This window comes from Vidua chalybeata, chromosome Z, assembly GCF_026979565.1.
Source record: "Vidua chalybeata isolate OUT-0048 chromosome Z, bVidCha1 merged haplotype, whole genome shotgun sequence".
Lineage (NCBI taxonomy): Eukaryota > Metazoa > Chordata > Aves > Passeriformes > Viduidae > Vidua > Vidua chalybeata.
In genome coordinates this window covers 7,582,698-7,605,696 of record NC_071570.1, presented here as the reverse complement: position 1 = coordinate 7,605,696, position 22,999 = coordinate 7,582,698, and the positions used below count along the sequence as shown (strand labels likewise).

Below are 22,999 nucleotides of genomic sequence, written 5' to 3'. Positions count from 1 at the left end.
AGAAAACCCTACCTAAAAACCAAAAAACAACAACAACAACAACAAAAAAAAAACCCCAAAATAAAACTCAACCCTCAAACAATTATAATATTCTGAAGAAAAGCAAAGCAGAGCTACAAGTCTCCAGATACGTATATATTCATATGAATCAAAATACAGGCATCAACAGTGGCAGATACAACATGATTAAGTCAATTAACACATAAATTTTGATCTGGAATATTCTTTGGTAAGAGACAGACACTACAGTGATAGACCAGGGGCCTAGGCTTGCTTCATTTGCATATCCGCATACCTAGTTTGGAACAGCACAGAAGAGAGAAGAAAAACGACAGTCTAAAATAGAAACATAAACTTGTTGGGTTGGTTTTTTTTTTTTTTTTTGTTTGTTTGTTTGTTTTTTTGTTTTTGTTTTTTAATCTGAACATTCAGGAAGCATTAAGAAATTACTGAATTAAACTACAGGGTCTCCTGAATCCTGCCACAGTTCTGCTGGAACACGCTGGCAGCAAAGAACCATGTGTGTACTGACACTCTAGACTTGAGCTACACCAACTACCACCACAGAAAAGAAGTCAGGGAACTTCTGTGACAGAGTCTCCAAAATCTTGAACAAACTGCCCCCCACAAACTTTTTTCCTACTCTGAATGCATGAGAAATGTAAGATGTTGCCCTGCTGCTGCAAGAATTCTGCTATCTCCATCTGAATGAGGAAGTGGGCCTGCAAGAGTCTTAAAAGTTGGAGGTGTCATTGGATTAGAGGCAGAACACTATCAGAAGCTGCCTGTTCCCACGAGGGTGACAATAGTCTGAACTTTTCTAGAAAGTGCTTAAGCAAGTGTGGTAATGTATGTCAAGCACATAACTGCAGTCCCAGGGCTGGGTGCCATGGATAAACAACACAGAGTTCTCCAAGAGCAGGAAGTGACAGAACATCACTACTGCACAGAATTCCAGAAAAGGGCATTTACTGGCTTTAATGGTCATTCCTATCCCAATATTAAAAGCATAGCTGAGGTATTGCTATGGCATGGGATGGGGTTGGAAGTACATAGGAAGTACTGACGCGTGCTTTCTCATAAGAGCTCACTTTATGTCAATAGAGCAGCTAGAACAGATCTTCTCCTATCTCAAGATGCCCATGGGCTTGAGAGGGTGCATTAGAGGATTTCTTGTCATCTGGGGGTGGCAGAGAGTGGCTGCTAGGCCATGCAGCAATGGCATTTGAAGGTGGGCCCTTGGCAGTGCTGGAAGCAGCAAAATATACCTGAGCAGTGGCTGATGGCTGCAGAGACTTTGTACAGTGACTGCAGGCCAGAAGTAGAACAGCTGCCACAAAGTTCAGTCTTCTGGCCTGTGTAAAATAAACTAGCAATTTCTGAGTAGCTCAAGAGGGACAAGCTAAAAGCACTGTAACCCATCCCTTCTCAGTGATTCTTTACCGCATTAAAAAACACCCCAAACAATCCATCCTGAACACTGCTCTTGCCATATATCTTTGCATCCCGTGTCCATGTGCTCTCCGAAGTATCTTCAAATACCCAATCACTTTCGAGGAAAATATTCAAATATTTATTAAAATACTATTAAGCACTTACAGAATGGCTTCATTTTTCTGAAGGCCATACAAATACTCATGAAAGCCTCACAACATCCCTGTGAGGTATGTTTGTCTTGTGTAATTATGTGGTGGTTTTTCAAAAATTAGAGATGATGCTGTTTAAATAGTAAATGCTTACTTGAAGACAGTGATTTTGATTTTCATATTCAGGCACAAAATGTGTTGGGTGCTACCATGATTCCAGTGTATTTGGAAGACAGAATAGCATAGAAAAGTAATGGAAATAAACAGGAGTAACTGAAAACCAGCAGTGAATGGGTTAAAGTGCAGTTCTAACCTGAAAACTTACAGTATAGAAAACAGCATCAGGGGCTTCTAAGGCTGTAGGATCTCAGTGGCCCCTGGTGAGATCCTGCCCAACTGAAAAGTGTCTATTTCAATGGTCAGGTTTGCAAATGAATGTATGACAAACCAAGGAGTCCTCCTGGCTGATGTGACTCAACACCATTGACTCTCTGCTCAGCAGTTCCCACAAAGGGAGGTAACAAAGGATCTTGCAGCTTCTGACTTCAGGATTATTGCAAATCATATCACCATCTGAAAAGATACAGCACAAAGGCCAAAAAGTGGTCTGGGCTGCAGAGCTAGTGGCTAGGCTAATGCAGAGACATGGAAGTCACAAGTTCCATTGTACCATGAATGTCAGAGCAGAAGTTGGATGAAGCACAGGGAAGTGCAGAGTTTGATTCTATCTGGAGTGAAAGATACTTCTGTGTTCAGTGGGTTCCAGCCTGCTCCCACAGCATGCAAGATCAGGGCAGTTTTCTTTCAAAAGACATGGCAGAAACATCTTCACACCCTCTACTTCAGCATTGGTCTGTCAAAGTTACAGTGAATTACATTTACTTTCATTTCACTGCTGCAGTTGTACAGGAACAAAAGCTTCCCTGTGTGCGGGGATGGCTGGACTCCAGGACGGTTTGGATGGGTGGTGACGAAGGATCTCTGAGGCCCGGTCTTTAGAGCATAGGGTTTATTGTAAAGGATGAAGGGCCCTGCTTAGAGTTGCCAGCCGCAACTCGTGGCAGGCCCAGGGAGAGCGGGGGGAGAGAGAGAGGGAGAGAGAGATGGTGCTAGGTGGGTGTCCCAGCAGGAAGGTCCAAGAGAGAGAGAGCGTCCGGTCCCTCGGCCACACCTTATCAGGGGGCTTCAAGGTGGGCTGGGACAGGGCTTGGGCCAATGGGGTTACAGACATCGGATACTTCAGGGGAGGGTTACAGGTGAGGGATGAACTATACATTGGGGGGTGAGACAGGACATTCCATTTGACCTTAGGATCTATCAGAAAGGGGGGATTGCATTATTGTTTTCGGGATGCTCAGTAATGAAGGTTTGGTATTTCAAACCTTGTTTTCATCTCGATATCTGTATTCTCTGATTCTTTTGCCAGGCCCTCATATTTATAGGGCCTTGCTATTTCATCTTCCCCAACACCTATGGAGCAGTGACATCAAAGGTTTCTTCATGCCCTCTGAAAAGTACATGCTGCAAGTAGCAGAAGGGAATAAAATTGATGTATCAATTTTTTTAAAGAGCCTCCAGGAACTACATCCACATTGTGGCTATATTTCATGCAAGTGCTGCAATGTGTTTTCCATGGGCACATCTCTTCATGCACAAGGAACTTGCTCTGAACCACAGAGACTCTGCAGCAAAAAACATCAAAGCTTATTGCAAATGTTGTCTAGTGGGCTCACTTCCTTGAAGAATTCCCAGCTAGTGAGGATGTCTTGGCAGAGGTCATGCTTGTGTGACTCTTTTGGGAGCCTGGTGGCTGGGAAGGTTGTTTCTTCTTGAGCACTGGAGTTTTGTTCTTGCTTTTAAATACCTTATTGGGGTCCAGCTTGTTCACAAAGGAATCAGCTTCTTCAGACAGGAGGGCTGTATTGATGGTTATGGGTTTATACATGTTAAACCATTGCTGAAAGGCAGAATGGTGGGGAAGGAACAGGTTAAATTCAAACTGCAGTTAGACAATTCCACCTTGCTCCCAATCTTCCCCAAGACTTGAGCTTAATCCTATGCCACTTATCAGTCTGCAGTTTAGAGGACTTGGAAGAGTACTTGTGATAAGGATACACAAGGCACGGCTACAGCCCCAGTCCTGGAACTGCATTCCAGATAGGGAAGAGGAGAACCAGACACAATCCTAACACCACCTTTCCTGCAGTGTGACTGCTGTCAAGAGCGAATCCTGATTTACACCACAGGAGGAAAAGCAAAAGGAGGGGATGAAACAAAGTGACATTTATTTAGATTCAGATAAACAGAAAGGATTAAGAAAACCTTTGGAATTTAAGTGTGCTTATAAACTGAAAACCAACTAGTTGAATTTCTCAAAATGTAACCTTCTTCCCTCTCTTCACACATAAAATAATGAAATTTTAACTTCTTACACAAAGAATTTTGTGTTAGTTTGTCTTATTGTTTCTATTTCTGATTTTCTATTTTTCCATTAACAGAGTCAGGAAATAAAACTATAGTAGTTATTGTATTTCAAATCACAGTGAAACCATCAGCAAAGTGTTGAGCAGGACATACAGAAGTTCAATTCGAAAATACAGATAATATTATCTATTAATGTACTGCTTAGTGGAAAACAGTTTTAATATATCCCCTTGAAAACTTTTAAAAATGATAATGGTTAACAAACTAGGAGGATTTTAACCAACAGGGGCTGCAAATTATTAGGGAATATATGAATGATTCCTCTTGAGGTTTGCAAATATATTGAACATAATAAAATATTTATAGCAGGAAAGGCAGAGCACAGTGCCACATACAAAACTTTGACTGGTAAGTCCAGTGCAGTGTTACAGGGAAGGCATTAGGAATGAGAAGAACGAAATTCTACAGCCACTGTTCAATGGGAAGTCAGGAGTGATTTTAGCAATTCTGGTGTGCACAAAGGACCAGGGAATCTCATGCTGGTCAGACAGCTCTTGTGTCTGGGTGAAGTGCAGGACACTCAAGTCCCAACAGGCCTTGCCAAAGTGCACTGGCACTGTGCTGGCTTATAAGCTGTGTTCAGTAAGATCATCAGCTCCATTCCCTGATCTCTCACAGGAGGGAGGCAGGGATAGGGCTGAAGGCCCAGTCAAACAGAGAAGAACAGCAGAAGCCTCTAATAGCAGGATTTTGGCATGGCAGAATAATAATTTTAATAACAAGGCTTTATGTAGAGGTTTTCTTTAACACCTCTAGGACTTTAAATTGCCCTTTTTTGAGCATAATTTTTATGAAGCCCAACTGCTGAGAGAGAAAAGCAGGGCTAACACAATATTAGTAAATTCAAATTACCATGAAACAAATGACTGCTAACGTGTTACAGGGAAAAAACTTGTGGTCCCTTCCGCTGCTCACCTGGGAGGCCCCCCTGAGCAGACAGACAGCTTGCCAAAAGATAGGAAGATGTTTTTCCAGTCTATACTTATGCAAAACACTGACAGGCTGGACTCTGCTGTCCTACCTTGGCCTGGGGGCTGACCCCATAGCTGGTGAAGGCATACTGCCACTGTGGGAGACCCAGGTGGGTGATGAGCAGGCGGTAGTAGGCTGTGAAGGTTTTGGTGAGGAAATGCCAATACAGAGCTCTGTCCAGGAACCAGATCTCTGTGTCTGGGGAGACCACTAGAATAAAACAAACACAAATTACACTGTTGCTTTGCAATATTAAGATTAACATCTGGCCATTGTAAGGTGGGAGACACAACACACTAATCAGATGGGCTGTTTTATGTACCTCCAGGCTTGTTCCAGCCCAGGTGCAGAATCCAGAACTTGTCTTTGCTAAACTTCATATGGTTGATGATTGCACATCTCTCTTAATTTGTTGAAGTCACTTTGCAGGGCCTTCGAGAGAGACATCAACTCCTCCCACTTTAATATAATGGACAAACTTAGTAACCCTTCCAGTCCTGTGTCCAAGCTGTTCATGAAGACACTGAAGAGCACTGGGTCCAAGATGGAGCCCTGCAGAACTCCACCAGTGACCAGCTGTCAGCCTGATGTGATGACTATTTACTATTTAGCCCTATTTACCATAAGCTGTTGTGTCCTACCCATCATCCAGTGTTCACTCACTGCATGGGTACTTGACCAGCTGTGTGCTCGACAATGAATGCAATGCTGTTCCTTCACAACCTGGGAGTGACATTGAACATTCTTGGACATCAGCAACTTTGTAGTATATGTTCAAAGTACAGTTATGGCAAACATTTATCCGCCCCACAAAGTAAAAAGCAACTAACTCAATTGTCAGTGATCTGGATTACTGAATAGTCCAGAGTCTGGAAGTCATGGTAGTATGTGCTGCCAACAAAAACACATTTTGCAAAATCTTTCCACAGTGATCAAATATTTCTCTGGTGGTGACATCCTTTGTAGCATAAAAAGAAGGTTTTTTCTTGGGAGATTGAGATGCTGAACACTGTCGTCTAAACAGACATTGTTGACATTGACGCCTGTAACCAAAGCTCCCTTCCCTTGCCCAGGTTATCCACTGTATGTGCTGAAATCACTAACATGGGAGGCAAGAGGCCAAGAACTTCCTGCCATAGCAGTTGTAGTCACACACAATGAAAGGCACAAGATAATAACCCAAGATTTTTCTTAAGAATCTGTATATTGCAATTGCACAACCCTACACAGTAAACACACATACATGTGTGTTTACACATGTAAACAGATGACAACTATTTTACAAGTGCCTTGGGTGTTTCACTACTCTCACTGATAACAGTTATCTCTGTCAAAAAGAACAGCTCAGCTCCCATTTCTCACACTCCCATTAACCCTTCCTGCCACATTTTGGCCTAGTTAGCACCTGGAGACCCAGCATCTGTGCACAAGGAGGGAGACCCAGTCTAATTCTGTCTCAGCATTTTTTACCATCTACACTTTGTTTCTAAGCAGAGTTGTACCCTTTCTCATCAAAATGTAACGGCTTTGTTCCAAGACATGCAAGTAACCAGATTAGTGGAGCTCTGTATTATTTCAATACTTCCCTGCTTCTATGCACACAGGAATCATAACTCAGACTCCAACATTAAAAGGAGTGAAAATGTTAGATCTAGTTAAGATTTAGCTCCTGACTTCAGTGGAGACAGGACATCCCAGTAAAAGTTTCACTTAGAAATTGCAAAGAAGATCAGAAATACAAGATAACTCTCCACATGTGGCCTCCAGATACAATCCACAAGAAGAGATAGCTAACTTTTCTTTTTTCAGTCTTACCTGGTTCAGCATGCTTATAAACAAGACAGACTTTCCCATTCCCATTGCATGGGTCTAATTCAAAGATAAGACTACGAGAATCAAAGTGTGGCTTCTCTGGTTTGTCTCCATTACCTAAAACCAAGGAAAAAAAATTATGAAACATGTTTGGAAAACTGAATGTGACTCAGTTGCAAAGAGTCTATCTGTTTTATACATTAATAAATCAGTTGATGAAGAACTGAATCAACCTATTACATTTATACTTCTTGGAAATTATTAAGTTCCCTAAGTTTAAAATAAAACCAAGCAAAGAAAACCCAAAAAGTGAGAAAAATTTTCATCTCTGTTAGGAAAACAAACCACAGAGTCAAAATCAGATTGAGACATTAATTTTGAAGAATTAAGAATTTTAGGAACGTTAAGATGATAGTTAAATTAGATGTTGCTGAGTTAGAGGAAGTAGATAAATAGGCTTTGTTCATAGTTAACAGTAGCCGGATCTTAGATAAGATATCCAGGATCTAGTAACTCATTGCTTGTCAACTTTATGTTTGGGTAGCTGTGCTTATCATGAAAAACAGAATGTGATAAACAGATTTCAAGGACACAAAAACAGTTGCAGACTTCCCATACTTGAGGAATCCATTGAACACAGGAAAACTACAAGGATTCATTTGTCACGTATGCATTGAAAAGGTGGAAAGGTCAGAACGAGGAAGACTTATTTTACTTCTTCATTTTGGAGACCCCTCCCCAAAATGGACCCCCGACTCATTTCAGGGAGCAAAACTACGCATGCTTAATAGCCTTTTTGCCAATTAGCATATGAAGCGGAGCAGAGGAAGTGACAGGGATATGAATTCATATTTTGTGTATTCAAGACTTCTGTAAATAAAAGGGCTTTGTAATACATGTGATTTTTGCAGTATGCTTTAGGGAATTATCCCATGTGCTGCCTGGCTGTTATAATAAACATACACTTTCTAACTTTAAACTGTTAGAGTTTTTGTCTGTCTCAGTTGGATATTGATATTAGATTGATATTCATATTTTAGTAAATCAAGATGGCTGAAAATTGATAAGCTGTCTTCTATTTCCTCCCTGGCATTAATCGAGTCAAGGTTTACAGATCTCACCCCTGAGGTTTGTCTAATCTTTTCTTAAAGTTCTCCAGTGTTAGAGAAGGCACAGGCACAATCTCTAGGTACTCAACCCAAATCCATCACTTATCACTTAGAAGTTTTCCTCATGGATCCTGAATCTTCCCTGCTAAAATGGAAGCCCATTATTTCTGTTGTATATATGATTCCTTTTTCTGTCCTGATTAATTTTTTTTTTAAGGAGGACAGGGAGAACAATTTATTCTTTTTCTTTTGTGACAAGACTTCAATGAAATTGAAGAGATATATATTTATCCATACATTCCAGTGTGACTTCAGCATCCTTCTCTTCTCAACAACCATATCTGACTCTTACTCAAGACCCTCAACCATCACTGAGCATTTCTAGAAGATCAGGAGTGCAGCCAAACTGTAATGTAAAAACTACTTTCAGCCACACTTAGAAGCTAGAAGAGCTTATAGAGATGCAGAGACAAGATTGAAACGAAATAGCATTCTTTTATGAAATTGGTGTGACACCTGGCTGTGTTCTTATCCTCTTGATTTTTCCAGCTGGATGTGAGAACTCTGACAAAATGAATGGATTTTCTTTTTCTTTTTTATTCTCTCCAAATAGCATAATTCCCAACATTTTTAGGCAGGGTAGCCTCATAGTTATATGTACATACCAATTCCAGCTGTGTTTTCACTACCAAAACAAAACCTGTTATCTTTTGTTCATTTAACACCTTAAGCACACAAAAATTTTGGAAGCTGAATCACAGGGGCAAGGCTCAGGTGAAAGTTTAAACAGGGAAAAGGCAGAACAGGCTGTTAAAAGAGGTTGCAAATAACACTAATCTGCACTACATTCACAGCATACAGATCTACCTTACAGCCAAGGCTGTAGGGAACTAAGAAGAGACATGATAGATCCAGACCAGGAGACAGAGAGTCAGAGAATCACAGAATGGTTTGGATTGGAAATGGACCTTGAAGATCATCTTGCTCCAACTGCCCTGACACGGACAGGTATGCCCTTCTCTAGACCAGGTTGCTAGACCAAGTAATCCCCATCTACCTGGGGATCTTTTCTGTCTTTTCTGTTGCTGTATTGTAGAATGGAAGGGACATTAAAGATCATCTTATTCCAATTACCCTGCAGTGGGGGATAGCTGAGGTGCTAAGAGAATTGGGTTTGTTCAGCTGGAAAAGAGAAGGCTTCAGGGACCTAATTGTGGCCTTCCAGTACCTGTAAGGGAGTCTACAAGAAAGATGGAGGGGGACTTTTCACAAGGATATGTAGTGACAGGATAAGGGGGAGTGGGTTCACACTGACAGAAGGCAGCTTTACATTAGATATTAGGAAAAAATTCTTTACTGTGAGGGTGATGTGGCAATGGCACGGGCTGCCTGGAGAAATTGTGGATACTCCCAACCCTGGAAGTGTTTTAAGGCTATGCTGGATGGAGCTCTGAGCAACCTGGTGGAAAGTGTTTTGGTCCACATATTTTGTGCTATATTCTAATATAATTAGAACAAAAGGGATGAGACAGAGCAGGTTTTCTAGCTTGTTAACAGTGCCTTACCTTCCTCATCTGTGTCATCTTCCAGGTCAGCGAGAGTTGGAGCACTAGGTAGAGTGTACATAGAGGAACCCCCAAGCCGACACAGTTTCGAGACGCTGTTAATCACCATGGAGCCCAGGGGCATCGGGGTATCTGCAACAAAACCAGTCATTAATCACATCAGTGTCAGGAAAGCATGGGAGGCATTTATTTTCCTCCAGACATCAACCTCTGCAGGGTGAAGAATGGTTATACCCAGCAGATCTGGACATTTAACTTAATTAAGACTCTACAAGAGCAAAAATGAGGCTTTTTCAAACACAGACTCCCACTTACATGTGATGCAACACCATCTCAGAGCTTTAAAGGTAAGGGAATTACACTGCTGGCAAGGACTGTGCTGCAGCTGTTAGCTCAGTCCTGTGAAAAATTAAAATCCTGGCTATAGGATTTCAGCTACAGTCTCTTCCTCAAAACTCTTTTCCCTGGTATTGCCCTTCCTATATGAAACCACCCCATACATTCACAGCTTACTGGGCAGCTTGTCCTCTTCCACTCTATGTACCTGTTCAGGGTACATCCTCTTGGTTCCCACTTCCACAGAGGATTTTATCAGTGCATCAACATGTGGGTGCTCCTGAAAGAATCCTACAGGACTTGTCCTCCTGAGGACTCAGACTGTTACCAGACATCAAGGCAGCAAGCACTCTGTTCAGCCACGTGCCAGTGTGATGGGTCTCAGATGACACTGCTGGATGTTTGCTCAAACAAGACAGCTGTACCAGCAGCCTTGGTCTCCGTGCACTTGTGAGCCCTGAAAACAAGACTCCTCAGAGGTTGTAAGTCCCACTTGAAACATGATGGGAGTCATGCAGGTGCTAAAGCACTGATGTGAAATGTCTCTGAAATTTCACTTCCTGAGGAAGACCCTGCATTTGACACCCATCTCCAGAAGTGAGCAGTGTCCGCAGCCCAATTGGAGAATCCTGCCTGAAGGCAATGAGAGCCAGGATAACAGCTGCAGAGTGAACAAACTACTTGATTCTTCCTGAACAAGGATGGAAAATGAAGCTTGGACTTTAGCTGGTGGAAAGCAGAATCAGGCTCCAACATGTACATACATGTTTCAATGAGAAAGAAGTATTATCAGAGGGTGACTCTTCCTACTGATTTATGATGGGATAATGAGCAAGAGCTGTTTCTCTCTACATGAACTTCAGAGGGAGTTAGGTATGAGGTTTAAATGACACACCTAAATCTGAGTGTCAACAGATGGCCAATGTATTACAGAATAAAATTTATGTAATGAATAATTAGTTTCTTGCCAGAAAGAAAGAGTGTTTGCACCTCTTCTGTGGGATACCAGAACATGCAAGCAATAGATTTTGCCCTGAGAGATGTGTATTGATTGGGCAGAAAGTAAGTTTGCAGTTAAAGAGGTTCTGCAAAGGAAAGACTGGCTGCAATGAATTGAGCTTGTCAGTGGAGGGGAACACAGGGACTCACCATCAGTCTTCACACTCCAGGTCATCTGGAAGCCATCGGTCATCAGATAGAAGTTCTTTAAATCCTCAGGTAATATACAGGAGTTTTTCTGCAAATAACAATCAAAGTGTAATGGGGAAATGCAGAACATGTCTCAAACTCTAAGAACAACTGAAAATGGATACAGAAATATTTGCCACCAAGTTTCTTGCTTAACTCCAAGGTGACTCAAATCAGTTCAAATATCTCATTCTAAAGCCTTGAGAAAAAATAGTGTATTTCTTGGGCTCTACTAGTCTTAACAAAGGTAGCTTGGGAAAATTTCACAATAAGCAGTTAGTCATCACAAAATTATTACAGCATTGTTCCCAAACTGAGACATCATATTACCGTTTGAGATTAGCAGCCACTCCAAACTCACATAAATCAGAACAATCAGCTTTTTCATATATACGGCTTAAAAGAGGAGGGTTTTGCTTTAAGTGCAATCAGACTAAACTCTTGTCATAGGGTAGTAAATTCTTGTCAAAATGGCCTCTGCAGTGTCAGGTTATCTGCTTTAAGACCTGTGGATCCTGAAGATTTTCTCTATCTGGATTAAAAGAGCTCTGAGCTAGTGACCAGGCTGTTTGATGAAGCAAGTAAGGTGACCTGCCCTATTGCAAGGTGCAACGCCATTAGTGTCTGAGACTCATCAGGAGCAGTCAATCAATATTAATGGATGTGCTTTAAAAGTAAATTAACAATTACAAGGTTGTGGGCAGATTAGGGGCTCCTACATAGTGTGTACACCCCAGTTTAGGCGACAGAGACTGTAACAACCCAAATAAAGTGTCTGTGAATAAGGCTTTAACTGGCAGAAAGGCTGTTCTGGTCCTAGGGGAGGGAGGGCATGTGAACTGGATGAGACCAGCACCTTCCCTTGCTCAGCCAGCAGCTGATGACTAGAGGTCAGCATTGCAGCTGGATTCACAGCTGGCAGGTTGCTCTTGCTGGATAGATTGGATGAGATTAACATCTCTTGAGATGTTAAAAAATTCATGCCCCAAGTGAAGCAGGGATATTTGAACTGCATGTGCATCTTCCTTTTCCTTAGGTACTGGTTACTAGAATATTCTGTCTTTATTTAATGAAACATTTCCACAAGGAGAGTCTGCTGATGGCTGAGGACCTGGTGGTAAGTTTAAGGTGATTAGTAAACCACATGAACATATCTGAAGTTCTTCAAATGCTTTTAACAAACACACCTTCTTCTGTGGTTCTCCTCAGTCCTAAATATTTATAATATCATGCTGTGCTTTCAGCACTTCCAGTTTCAAGCTGTACCTGTAAGCACAGTGACTATGGCTAAAACTATGAAGAAAGAAAGTATGACAGACCTGCTATAAAGCCTCGGCAGAATACAAAAGTTTACATAATAATTTGACTACATTTCAAATCCCCCAATTTCAATTAATTCATTGCAGCAGTAAAAACATGTATATGAATGGGTCCCCTGGCTTCAGTGGTCAAGCAGGAGAACTAGACCCACTATGATGACAAAATCTAAGGTTTTAAAACTTCCACTGTAGTGTCCAGATAAATCTTGCTACAACTCAGGCACAGCCCAATTTAGCAAATATAGCTAAGACAAGAGAAAAATCACATCTGAATAGGTTTTATGCTCTGAATCCTTCTGTTGAAAAAGATCAACATGTGCATGTTTCTCCAGATGGCCGCTGTCTGAATTTATTTCAGGATTCTCTCAACCAATATTTGCTGGTGCAAAATATATGGATAAAAAATGCAGTACCAGAGCAGGTCTGGGGTCTATAGGAAAAGGCCTGTAAATAGAAAACTTCATTAACACCCATTTCTCCATCTCATGGAAAGGATTGATTGAGCTGTCATATTATGCTTAGTCACATGACCATATAACATCAGAACAGTAATCTTCTGACAGCAGTCAGAGAAACAAGACACTATATATTAAAAACAGCTTATCAAACTCTGTGTTCTTCTTGCTGAACTGGTAGTTCTCAGGGTTGTGTTCTCCAGCCCCATAAAATACACCTCTAAAGAACATGTCAGACTTGACTTAACCACAGCCCTGGCAAGCAGCTGTTTTCATTCCAGTTATCTGGTTATACTCATCGGCTCATAAAACAAAATATCCCAAGTGCTTAATATGGTGTGTGAGGTCTACTCCTTTTCTTTGTTCTCTGTAATATCTCAAAATAGTCATACAGGAAAGCACAGTCTATTGAGTACAGTGAAAAATTTAAGAATCTGATTTTTGCGGCCAGGACCTGATTAGACATGGATCCAAAGCTAAGAACTCTGATATATGGCAATTCACTTGAAACACTGTTGAAACAATGCCTCTCAAGCAAATACACTGAAGAAACAGAAAGCAATCAAAACATATAGCTGTAGAGAGACTTCTCTAAAAACATGAATGAGTTTTACCCAACTTCTGGGGAGAGAAGGAAAGCATTCATGTCACTTCTCAGAGCTTCCAAGAATTAGACCACATCAGTAGCCACCCTTCTCTCTCCTTAATGTCCTGCAGTTCTATGGCTGGTTTGTCCTAGCTGTCAGTGAATGTTGATGTTAATTTATGTAACATATTGAAATGTTCTTCTTGCACCTTTAATAAATCTGACCTGGGGGGCTCCCGGGAGATCACCTTCATTTTCTGGGGCTAGAATAGACTTGATCCCCTGCTGCAGAGAACAGGATTTCAAAGTTCTCTTGAGGATAGTTCTCTCGTGCAGCCAGTTTTTCAATATGTTATAAAGCTTAACAAGAGAGGGAGCACTGTGTAAGGAACACTACTTACCTCCCAGAAGTCCTCCAGCCTGTTCCCCATCACGCAGCTTGAAGAAACATAGTTTTCCACATGCACTGGCTCTGCTGGATCCACTTCCCCATCTCTCCCACATCACAGCTACAAGGCAAGCTCAAGGTAGGTAGATCCTGTGCTCATGGAGATCAGGGATGGGAGGCTTAGCTAATGATAAGGGAGGACAAGGATGCCAAAAAGGACTGTTGAAGGTGCACACCCTGCGTGGATACTTGGACTCAAAAGGAGATGCTGTAGAAGCAAGGAGGATGACATTCCAGATGTGTGCTGGAAACACTACACAGCAGAGAGGGAGCAACTTAGGAGGTTCCTGGTTTGTGTGTAAGGGTTCCAATGAGGAACCAGGAAACTACAGGCCTGTCAGCCTGACCTCGGTGCTAGGGAAGCTCATGTGCCATCACATGGCACCTCCAGGAGATCCAGGGGATCAGGCCCAGCCAGCATGAGTTTGTCAAAGGCATAACTGACTGTCTCCTTATGTAACACAGTGACCCTCTTAGTGGACGAGGGAAAGCCCAGAAATGTTGACTTCCTGGACTTTAGAAAAGTCTTTAACACTGTATCCCATAGAATTCTCCTGGAGACAACAGCTGCTTGTGGCTTAGATGCTCTGTTCTCTGAGTTAAAAACTGGCTGCTGGCCTGGCCCAGAGAGTGCTGGTGAATGGAATTACTTGCAGCAGGCAGCTGGTCCCTAGTGGTGTCCCAGGGCTCTGTACTGTACTGTTTTTTATCTTTATTGATGATCTGAGTGAGAGAATCAAGAGCTCCTTTAGTCAGTTTGAGGACAACACCAAGCTGAGTGTGAGTGCTGATCTGCTGGAGGGCAGGAAGGCTCTGCAGAGGGATCTGCACAGGCTGGATCCACGGGCCAGGGCCAATTGTGTGAGGTTCAACAAGGCCAAGTGCTGGGTCCTGCCTCTGGGTCACAGCAACCCCCTGCAGCTCCAGGCTGGGACAGCGTGGCTGGAGAGCTGCTGAATGGGAAAGGACCTGGAGGTGCTGGTTTTCAGTGGCTGAACACGAGCTGGAGTGTGCCCAGGTGGCCAGGAAGGCCAATGGCACCGGGCTTGTGTCAGCAATAGTGTGGCCAGCAGGAGCAGGGCAGTGGCCATCCCCCTGTGCTGGGGGCACTGGTGAGGCCACAGCTGGAATCTTGTGTTCAGCTTTGTTTCCTCACAGCAAGAAGGACACTGAGGTGCTGGAGCGTGTCCAGAAAAGGAAATGGAGCTGGGGAAGGGTCTGAAGCACAAGTGTGGGAGGAGTGGCTGAGGCAGCTGGGCGTGTTCAGACTGGAGATGAAGAGGTTGAGGGAGACCTTCTCACTTTCTAACATCTGAAAGGTACTGAAAGTCCATGAAAGCCAGGTGTGGGTCAGGCTTTTCTCCCAAGTAACAAGTGAGAAGGACAACAGAAAATGGTCTCAAGTACCTCTGTGTCCCTCTAACAAAAATGCAATTTTCTATTTTTTGAAAACCAAAACAATGATGTGACTGACTAATTTTTCTTCTAGCTGATACAAAAAAGAAAATGTGATTCAAACACTGCACCAGAGTGCCTCCTAGCAGTATTTTAGTGTAACACCTATTTCTAAAAATTGTACGTGGAGGGAGTAGGGCCATTGCCAGCCTAATTTTAGGAGTGGGAAAGGTTTCTTAGGATGATATAGTTATTAGCACTGGTTTTCTGGTGACCAGGGAACTCTGTCTCTACTCCCTCCTGTACTTCTTGTCTCTCTTTCTTGGGGAAAAGGTAACATCTTTGTAGGATTAAATATGAGGAAATATTGGAAAATCGTTTTTTTAAAATATAATGAATTGCTTACAATTTTAGGGGAAGCAATGCTTAACCGATGTAAATACACTTGGCAATCATACACTTTAAACATTTTTGTGTGCTTGCTGATTTCCAATAAATTCTTCAGGAGTGATTTCAAGCTTGATTTCGTGACAGGTAACACTTAGCAGTTCTTTCTGCATTGGAAAAAATTCCTTCTCTCCTACAGCCTTACTGCACTAACTCCTGTCATGAAGCTCAGCTTCCCCTGCAAAGCTTCATGGCAGCTAAGAGACATTCAAGAAGCTTAAAATTTTAAAGATTATTTTAATCCCAGCAAGGTGAGATTTTAAAACACAGCAGTATCCAGTTACATAGTAGCACAAACATGGCACAGCACAATTTAGAAAACATGGCTGCTGGAAACAAAAAATGCATATACCCAGCATGAATAAAATAATATATTAATTAATAATTTTTAAAATGTTGATTTTCTTTTAAGAGCTTCTGCACTTTTAAGAGCTTCTGGATTTTTTTTCTCAGTAAAACAATCTTTCCTTGCAAAACTGAAACAGGACTGGAAAAATTTATTCCATTAAACAATAATCTAAAGAATAAAGCTTTTATTTGGTGAGTCTCAATAGAGAGAGAAGTTGTTGGGGGAAAAATAATGCAGTTTTGGGAGCAGTTTCACCAGTTTTTCTTACATCACAGAAAAATAGTTTCAAAATGAAAGATGTAGAAGAAAGTTTAAAATTTTGTTAAAAATCTCAGCCATGGAGAAATGATTACGTGCATAAGTATTGCCACCTAGTGGCCATAAATCCGATAAAAAAACCAAAACATTCAAATTCAAGAAAGGTAAGTTTCAGGAAAAATCAGGTACAAGTTCATCCTGGAACGGCTTTGTGAATCGTTGAGTGCATTGTACTTAATCATCACAGCAGGACATTTTGTCCTGCAACTGTGTAGACTGGGTTAGATTTACGCTTCATCTCTAGAGCTCAAGGGAAAAAAAAAAAAAGGAGAAAAAAATCCAGTTACCTTTCTATTTGAGAAGGGAGCTTTAATTTGTCAATGCAATGGGAACCAAAACCAAACAGATAGACAGCCAAGTCCATCACTATTAGAAGTCCAACTCAACTGTACTCATTTACTTCCACAATTGAATTAGTTGATTGCTGGCTGGAGGGGGGAGGGTGGGAACTGAAATTTTGTTTTGGCTTCTCTTGAATGAAGTGCTTCAGCTACAGCATTTGTTTGGCTTTATAAGAATAGCTCAGTTTTGAAATAATAGCTTTGTTTGGCTTTATAAGAATAGCTCAGTTTTAGTTTTGAGGAGAAGCAGCACCCGAAAATTAGAGGAATGAGCACCATGTCGAGGAGAAGCAGCCCTCTCCACTCAACAGAAGAATGAGCAAATATCACTCTGTGTTCCCAGACCTGAGCTGGCTTACAGTCGTGGTGCCTCAAACTTTCCAGCTCAGTTAACCCAATACCAGGGATTGGTTTACACAAACCTGAAAAACAGGACATTTCTCCCTGACCACAACTGCTGACTTCTGGACAAGCTTCAGGAAGTAACACACAGGTTTACACCACATACATTCCAAACTGGAATATATATATATATATATTATAATATATGTTCTTGGTAAATGTCACTAATTGGAATAGGGCATTACCAAAACTAGTGTAAGACTTTTCCTCACTGTTTAGGAAAAGCAGTAAATGGCAAGGTGCCAAAGGGGAAGGTATTTTATGCAGTGGTAACAAGAGCAATCTCTTGGAGCAGCTGCTTTAGGCCACAGCCAGGGTAGAGCAGAGGGAGGATGATTCACTCAACTCCTTTCTCTGCCATGTCCCTTTCCAAAGGCCAGAGTGCTTCTACTGTCCCATCCTTACACAAGCAACACCTACCAAGCAGTTACTCAGCCATGGCCATGGGATTTATGAAGATAAATATATTCCAAAAAGGGAGCGAAAATGCCAAGAGTCACACAACAGTTTTCAGGAGCCTTCTGATCACACAGACTGATGCAATAAGATCAAATAAAGCAAAGTGAAGGTAGCATGTGTCCTTCACAGTCTTCTAGAACCGGCAATGGGACATGACCTAGCCAAAAGATTAGGCTGGGTAGCCAAAGAGGAGGTGAAAGAAAGGGATATGAGAAATTGAAGCAAATGGCTGAGACTAAAATGAGAAAAAGGTAACTGGAATAAACTGGGTAATGTTATTTGCCAGCCTGAGGCCTTTACCTTTAATGGCCATGGATAAGAAAGCGCTGCTTTGTTTTGTTTGAAAGGGAGTTGGAAAATGTTTTCAGACCTGAGTCAGAAAACTGCTTGCTCCCCACTGAGTCACCACTGCCTACTACAGTTATGTAGTTTCTTTTTAGAGCCGTCATGCTGAATGTACCCACACTGATGATGTTTCTCTAACATATCAGGTGCATGTGGCAACCTAAAAGAGTGATACCTGATTAAGAAAAAACCAACAACACCTGTTTAGACTGCACTGTACATCAAACTTGGTAACAAGCTGTCTCATAAACACAAGGTTGCCATTACATTTGACATTCTCCACGGGCTGCTGCACATTCAAACTGACCTCACTGCAGTTTTATCAGGAAAATACTCACTTGCTCCCAAGAGACGATTGTGTGGCGTTCAGCTGGCTCCTTTTCCACAAAAGTCACTTCAGCAACTCCTGGGGAAGTCTCTGAAAGGAAAAGAGAAGCATGTTTGCAGCTGGCATGGGTGACACCAACACTGTGAGACAGACAATTTTGCAAATTACTGAGTGACAGACAGGGAAAAGGCATTAATGATTGCAAGCGTTGTGCTGGTGACTGAGCAGTCACTTTCTTTTGTCTGTAACTGTACTTTGCATGTCTTAGCATGAGGATGTCTAGTGCTGCACTAAATGTTATCCTTTGATTTTTTTAATACATATAAAAATGTGCATATATGCACATATCATGATATATCTACACATACACTAATTTAGTGGGTGGCATTCCTGCCCAGAGTGGGAGGGGTTAGAACAAGATGATCTTTAAGGCCCCTTCCAACTCAAACCAACTCATAGAATCATTTTATGATTCTATGATGTAAGCACACACAATTTGTCTTCAAGGTGTCATCTTTTGCAGAGGTTTTATGGAAAACGAAAAAAAAATCAGTGATGGGTTTTGAGGCAAACTCTTACGGGGAATGAATCTTTATTTGTAAGCCTACCCTGTGTTTTTTGTTGGGTAGGATATCCTCACCTAGGGACAAGATGCAGTGCAGTGCTCCTGTGAAATGCTAGCAACCCTATTCCACAAGGGCATGCACACTTCAGCTCTGGATTCAGTGGGTTTGGAAAGACACAGAAATCTGATCCTGCTGAAGGGATCTGGATGAGAAAACATCAGTTCTCTGGAACCTCAGCTGGACACATGAAAATTTGCTACAAGCACTGAAGTCACATCAATCTATAAAAATATTCTGAATGTTTTATGGGAAAGAATGCTATATAAATGTAAGCTACTAAGCCACATGGTGCTTTCAGGTGTGTGATAGCAGAATAGACTCCTTTACAATTACTATTTTATAATGGTTTATGTCATCCACAGATAACTGAAGTAATTCCCACTGAGATAATTCTCTTTGGATCAAGTCCAGAGAGACTATTAAATTGTTGTGGAAACTGCAAGCCCAGCAGACAGGGCCATGGAATAGCAGTGTTAACTATGCAAGGCTTTCAAGACTGGCTCTGCTGTGAAAGTATTGGCCCCTAAAGCAGTCACACACATTACAATTGCTTTCTGGTAAAACATACACAGTGCACCAGACAGGAAAAGAGCTTTGGTTTGTTTTTTATCTTCAATGCCAGGCTTTTAATTCTATCAATAGCATTGTCCTTGTCTGTTCTGTTGGTGAAAGAGTGGCTCTCAGTTTCAGGAAACCTAAACTTCACTTTAGTTGGAAATATTGAACTTGTCAGATAATTGAAAAGATAAAGCATGGCATCAGAGACACCAACTCCAAGTTAAAGACATTTAAAAAAAAAATTCATAGTTGGTCACATAGGTAAATTTGTCTGGCCAAGGGGGACCCCCAACATACAGAAGACTCTGATCTTTCACCAAGTTTGACTTCTGGTAGGTGGGTCCAAGGCAGGGTGATCTGTCTCTTGCTCAAATATAAGCTGTCTGAACAAGAGAGTGGAATAAATTACCTAACTGGTCTTTTCCATCTAAGCTATGCAAACCTTATGACAAGTTGAGGAGATTATAATAACAGAGTAATTGTTATTTCTGTGATCAAAGAAAACAGCAGGGATGTTTAATTCATCATGCACAACATCTTGGCTGGGATGACAGAAGATTAAATTTCGTATCAGTCAAGAAGAAGATGTCTAGGAATGAGAGAATGCAACTTCTAAAGAGGTCTAAACCAAATCCAAGATCAAAAGAAAGAGAAATTCCATCTTAAAAACCCAAATATAATATTAAAAATATACTGTGGGTAAACTGAAGAACATGTTTAACAGATGTGTGTAGGTATGGACAGGAGCGCCATTGAACATTTGGGTAAACTTCGCAATGAGTTGCTTTTCCTTCCAGATGGAAGAAATGAAGAAGCCACTTTAGTGGCACCTAGATACATGATAAAGCTTAACTTCTTCAGACTACACCCTAGAAATTAATCTGACTCAAGATCATGGTAAACTCTGCCCTATTTTTAGGACATTTCATTTAGAAGCTTCCAAAAACGCTTTACAGCATTAATCAGAAACAGTCAATGTAGTGGTGTGACACAAAGCTGAAGCAGGGAATCACAGGATTTTCAGTCTTTACAGTACTGCTAATACTGCCTGTAAGTTGGCTAAACTCTCAGCGTAATTTTAAAATGTTTTAATAGTTACATTCTTATCTAATAGAAAGTGCTAACAGTGAAGAATGGTTCTGTCTTGGGCAGTCCAGAAGAGCTAACACCTTCCACTCTGACTTAATTATGAATAATAAATCTTTCTGGAATTTTCTATTACTCACAGAACTTCAGCAAAATGAATACTGGCAATGGGAAAGATCTCTTCCTTTTTTCCCCTCAAGGTATAGCCTCCATAATGCTTGTGAGAAAATATCCCTTCTGTAGGGACTTCCACAGAGACTAAGGTTAAAAAAAAAAACCCAAACCAACAAAACAATGACTGATTGTACTTTATGTTAGGCAGAAAATATCAAGTGACTTTCCAAAAGATTTAAAGTGAGATAGTTTCTAGTAGTAATAAATACCGAGCAAGGCGTCATTCTGAATGAGATAGCTTTTGTTATTTGAAAGAAACAGACTGGTAATGTTTCCCAATTAGCTAAGCAATTCTAATTAATTTGGTGGCAGAGTTGAAATGCCTTGGACTACTTCACTGGAAAAAATGTGCCGAATTCCCAGAAGGTGTGGAGAGACAGAGAAAAGAAGTGACAGTAAAACATCACTGTGATGGACATTCTTGTATTGCACAATTCAAGTTGTCAGAGACACAGAGAGAAACAGAAAACACAAACCAGGAAACACCTTCCACGTGAAAAGGATGTTGCAGGACTTTCAGAGCCATATCTGCATTGCCATGTTGTGCTGGTGCAGACAACACACCTACCCAAAGCAGTTTATATGGCAACACGACATTTGGACACAGCTCACATCTCAAAGCTCTCACACACCTGAGGACGGTGAAAAAGTGGGCAGGGCTAGTCCTGTTTTTTAAAAAGAGCTACTTCAAAGAAGCTTTTGCTATGATGATAATCATCAGTTTCACTCACAGAGTAGAGGTAACATTATCCTGACCTCAAAACCAACAAAACAAACAAACAGGAAAAAAAATCCACCCATCCCCCACCTCAAGAAGTCCGATAATAAGTCAGTATGACAACACTGATCAGAGATTGAGGGTGAAATCCTGTCCTCACTGAAGCTCAGAGAAAGAATTTAACCCTGATCTTTTAATCTCATCTGTCTGAGCAGCTACCCAAACCTATGTGCCACTATAGATACATCGAGGTTACCAGGTGAAACTCACTGTCCTACAATGCTGCTCTGGGGTGAGATAATAACAGAGCTCACTTCTGGCTGTAAAATTCCAGGAAGAAATTCCAAGACTGCAACTTGTAATCTTGTTTCACATGGTTTGGGATAGATGCATGGCTTTTCAGCCTTACAAATAGGACAGTCCTGTGCTCTATCTGCTGAGGTATCAAAGGTCTAATGCTGAAATCCTTTGCACACAAATACTTGCACACAAATACTTGCACAAATCCTTGTCATTACACTGATATAAGTAAAGTTTTGTCTGAGAATACTTCCTTTGGATGCCTTGTAGTCCTGCTGAATTCAGAGGGAGTTGAGGGGATGCAAGAAGGCTCAATATCTGAGCAAAACCTGGAAATGACAAGCAGGGAATTTTGTGGAACAAATCTCAGTGTGGGAATGAGCTGCAGGGCAACTATTTATGGGGATCTGATCCCGAGCAGATTCACAAATCGGCCTTCTATCAGAACACTGCACCATGCTGAACTCCCCTTCATGGGGCATGCTCCCTGCTGATCCCACATTACCACAGAGGATCAAATTTAGGCATGATTTACACAGCAAGATTGTGTGGAGACCTCACAGAACACTGCAATATCTGGAGGGGGCTACAGGGAAGCTGGAGAGGGACTCTTCATTATGAACTGTAAGTGAGAGGACAAGGAGTAATGCATACAAATTGAAAGAGGGGGAAAAAGTTGGGTTGGGTATTAGGAAGAAAATTTTTATTTTGAAGGTGGTGAGACACTGGCCGGTTTTCCCAGAGAAGCTGGAGATGTCCATCCCTGGCAGTGTTCAAGGCCAGGCTGGATAAGCGCTTGAGCAACCTGCCCATGGCGTCAGGGTTGGGACTGGATGATCTTTGCGGTCTCTTCCCACCTTTTAACATTCAATGATTCCATGATTTTTCATAAAACACCGCCTTCTCCTTCTCTGGTGTTTATGAAACTCTTAAAGTCGAGAGATTCAGGATTCCTGCCGTTGCTTTCAGAAACAAGGATGTGTCCGTGTGTGTGCACAGGCTGCTCAGCTGCGCGATTCACAGGAGGGGCTGTGACAAACGGCTCCCCCCGCTCCCGGCCTGCCCCCGCCCCGTGGGGCTGTAGCTCAACGCCACTCACCCAATATCCTTGTGACGCCCAAGGTGAGCTTGTCCAGGTAGGGCTTGATGCCGCTGGGGAGTTTTTCCTCCATCCTCCGCGGGACCCTCCTGCCTCTGCCCAGCCCGACAGAGAACAATGCCTTTCTGGCCTTCCTACTGCCCCGTAGCCGCAGGGCACGCTGGGAATAATAGTTCTTCCAGGCGGTGCCATCG

At 41.8% G+C, this 22,999-nt stretch overlaps 1 protein-coding gene across 3 annotated transcripts; it reads right to left on the bottom strand.

Annotated features, from left to right (window-relative positions):
• Positions 1–114: 114 nt before the first annotated feature.
• Positions 115–22,927, bottom strand: TPGS2 (tubulin polyglutamylase complex subunit 2). 3 transcript variants are annotated; one of them, XM_053931947.1, is made up of 7 exons: positions 22,806–22,927; positions 18,255–18,334; positions 11,014–11,101; positions 9,529–9,660; positions 6,858–6,971; positions 5,092–5,252; positions 115–3,543 (listed from the first exon to the last, which is right to left on the bottom strand). In XM_053931947.1, exons 1-7 carry the CDS (start codon positions 22,876–22,878, stop codon positions 3,316–3,318), a joined length of 876 nt encoding a protein of 291 aa, XP_053787922.1. In that variant the 5' UTR covers positions 22,879–22,927; the 3' UTR covers positions 115–3,315. The 3 variants fall into 3 exon arrangements, with proteins under 3 accessions (XP_053787922.1, XP_053787924.1, XP_053787923.1); XM_053931949.1 differs by lacking the exon at positions 22,806–22,927 and adding an exon at positions 13,814–13,921 and having other exon boundaries at positions 18,255–18,335; XM_053931948.1 differs by lacking the exon at positions 22,806–22,927 and adding an exon at positions 13,814–13,950 and having other exon boundaries at positions 18,255–18,317.
• Positions 22,928–22,999: the final 72 nt, after the last annotated feature.

What these genes read in the sequence shown, in the direction of transcription:
- TPGS2 (XM_053931947.1), bottom strand. Translation starts at nt 22,878, where the DNA reads ATGGAGGAAAAACTCCCCAGCGGCATCAAGCCCTACCTGGACAAGCTC. An exon ending in CAATCGTCTCTTGGGAGCAA is followed by an intron (nt 11,102 to 18,254) that starts GTGAGTATTTTC and finishes TGTTATTTGCAG; the next exon opens with AAAAACTCCTGTATATTACC. An exon ending in AGATGACACAGATGAGGAAG is followed by an intron (nt 6,972 to 9,528) that starts GTAAGGCACTGT and finishes CCTTGGTTTTAG; the next exon opens with GTAATGGAGACAAACCAGAG.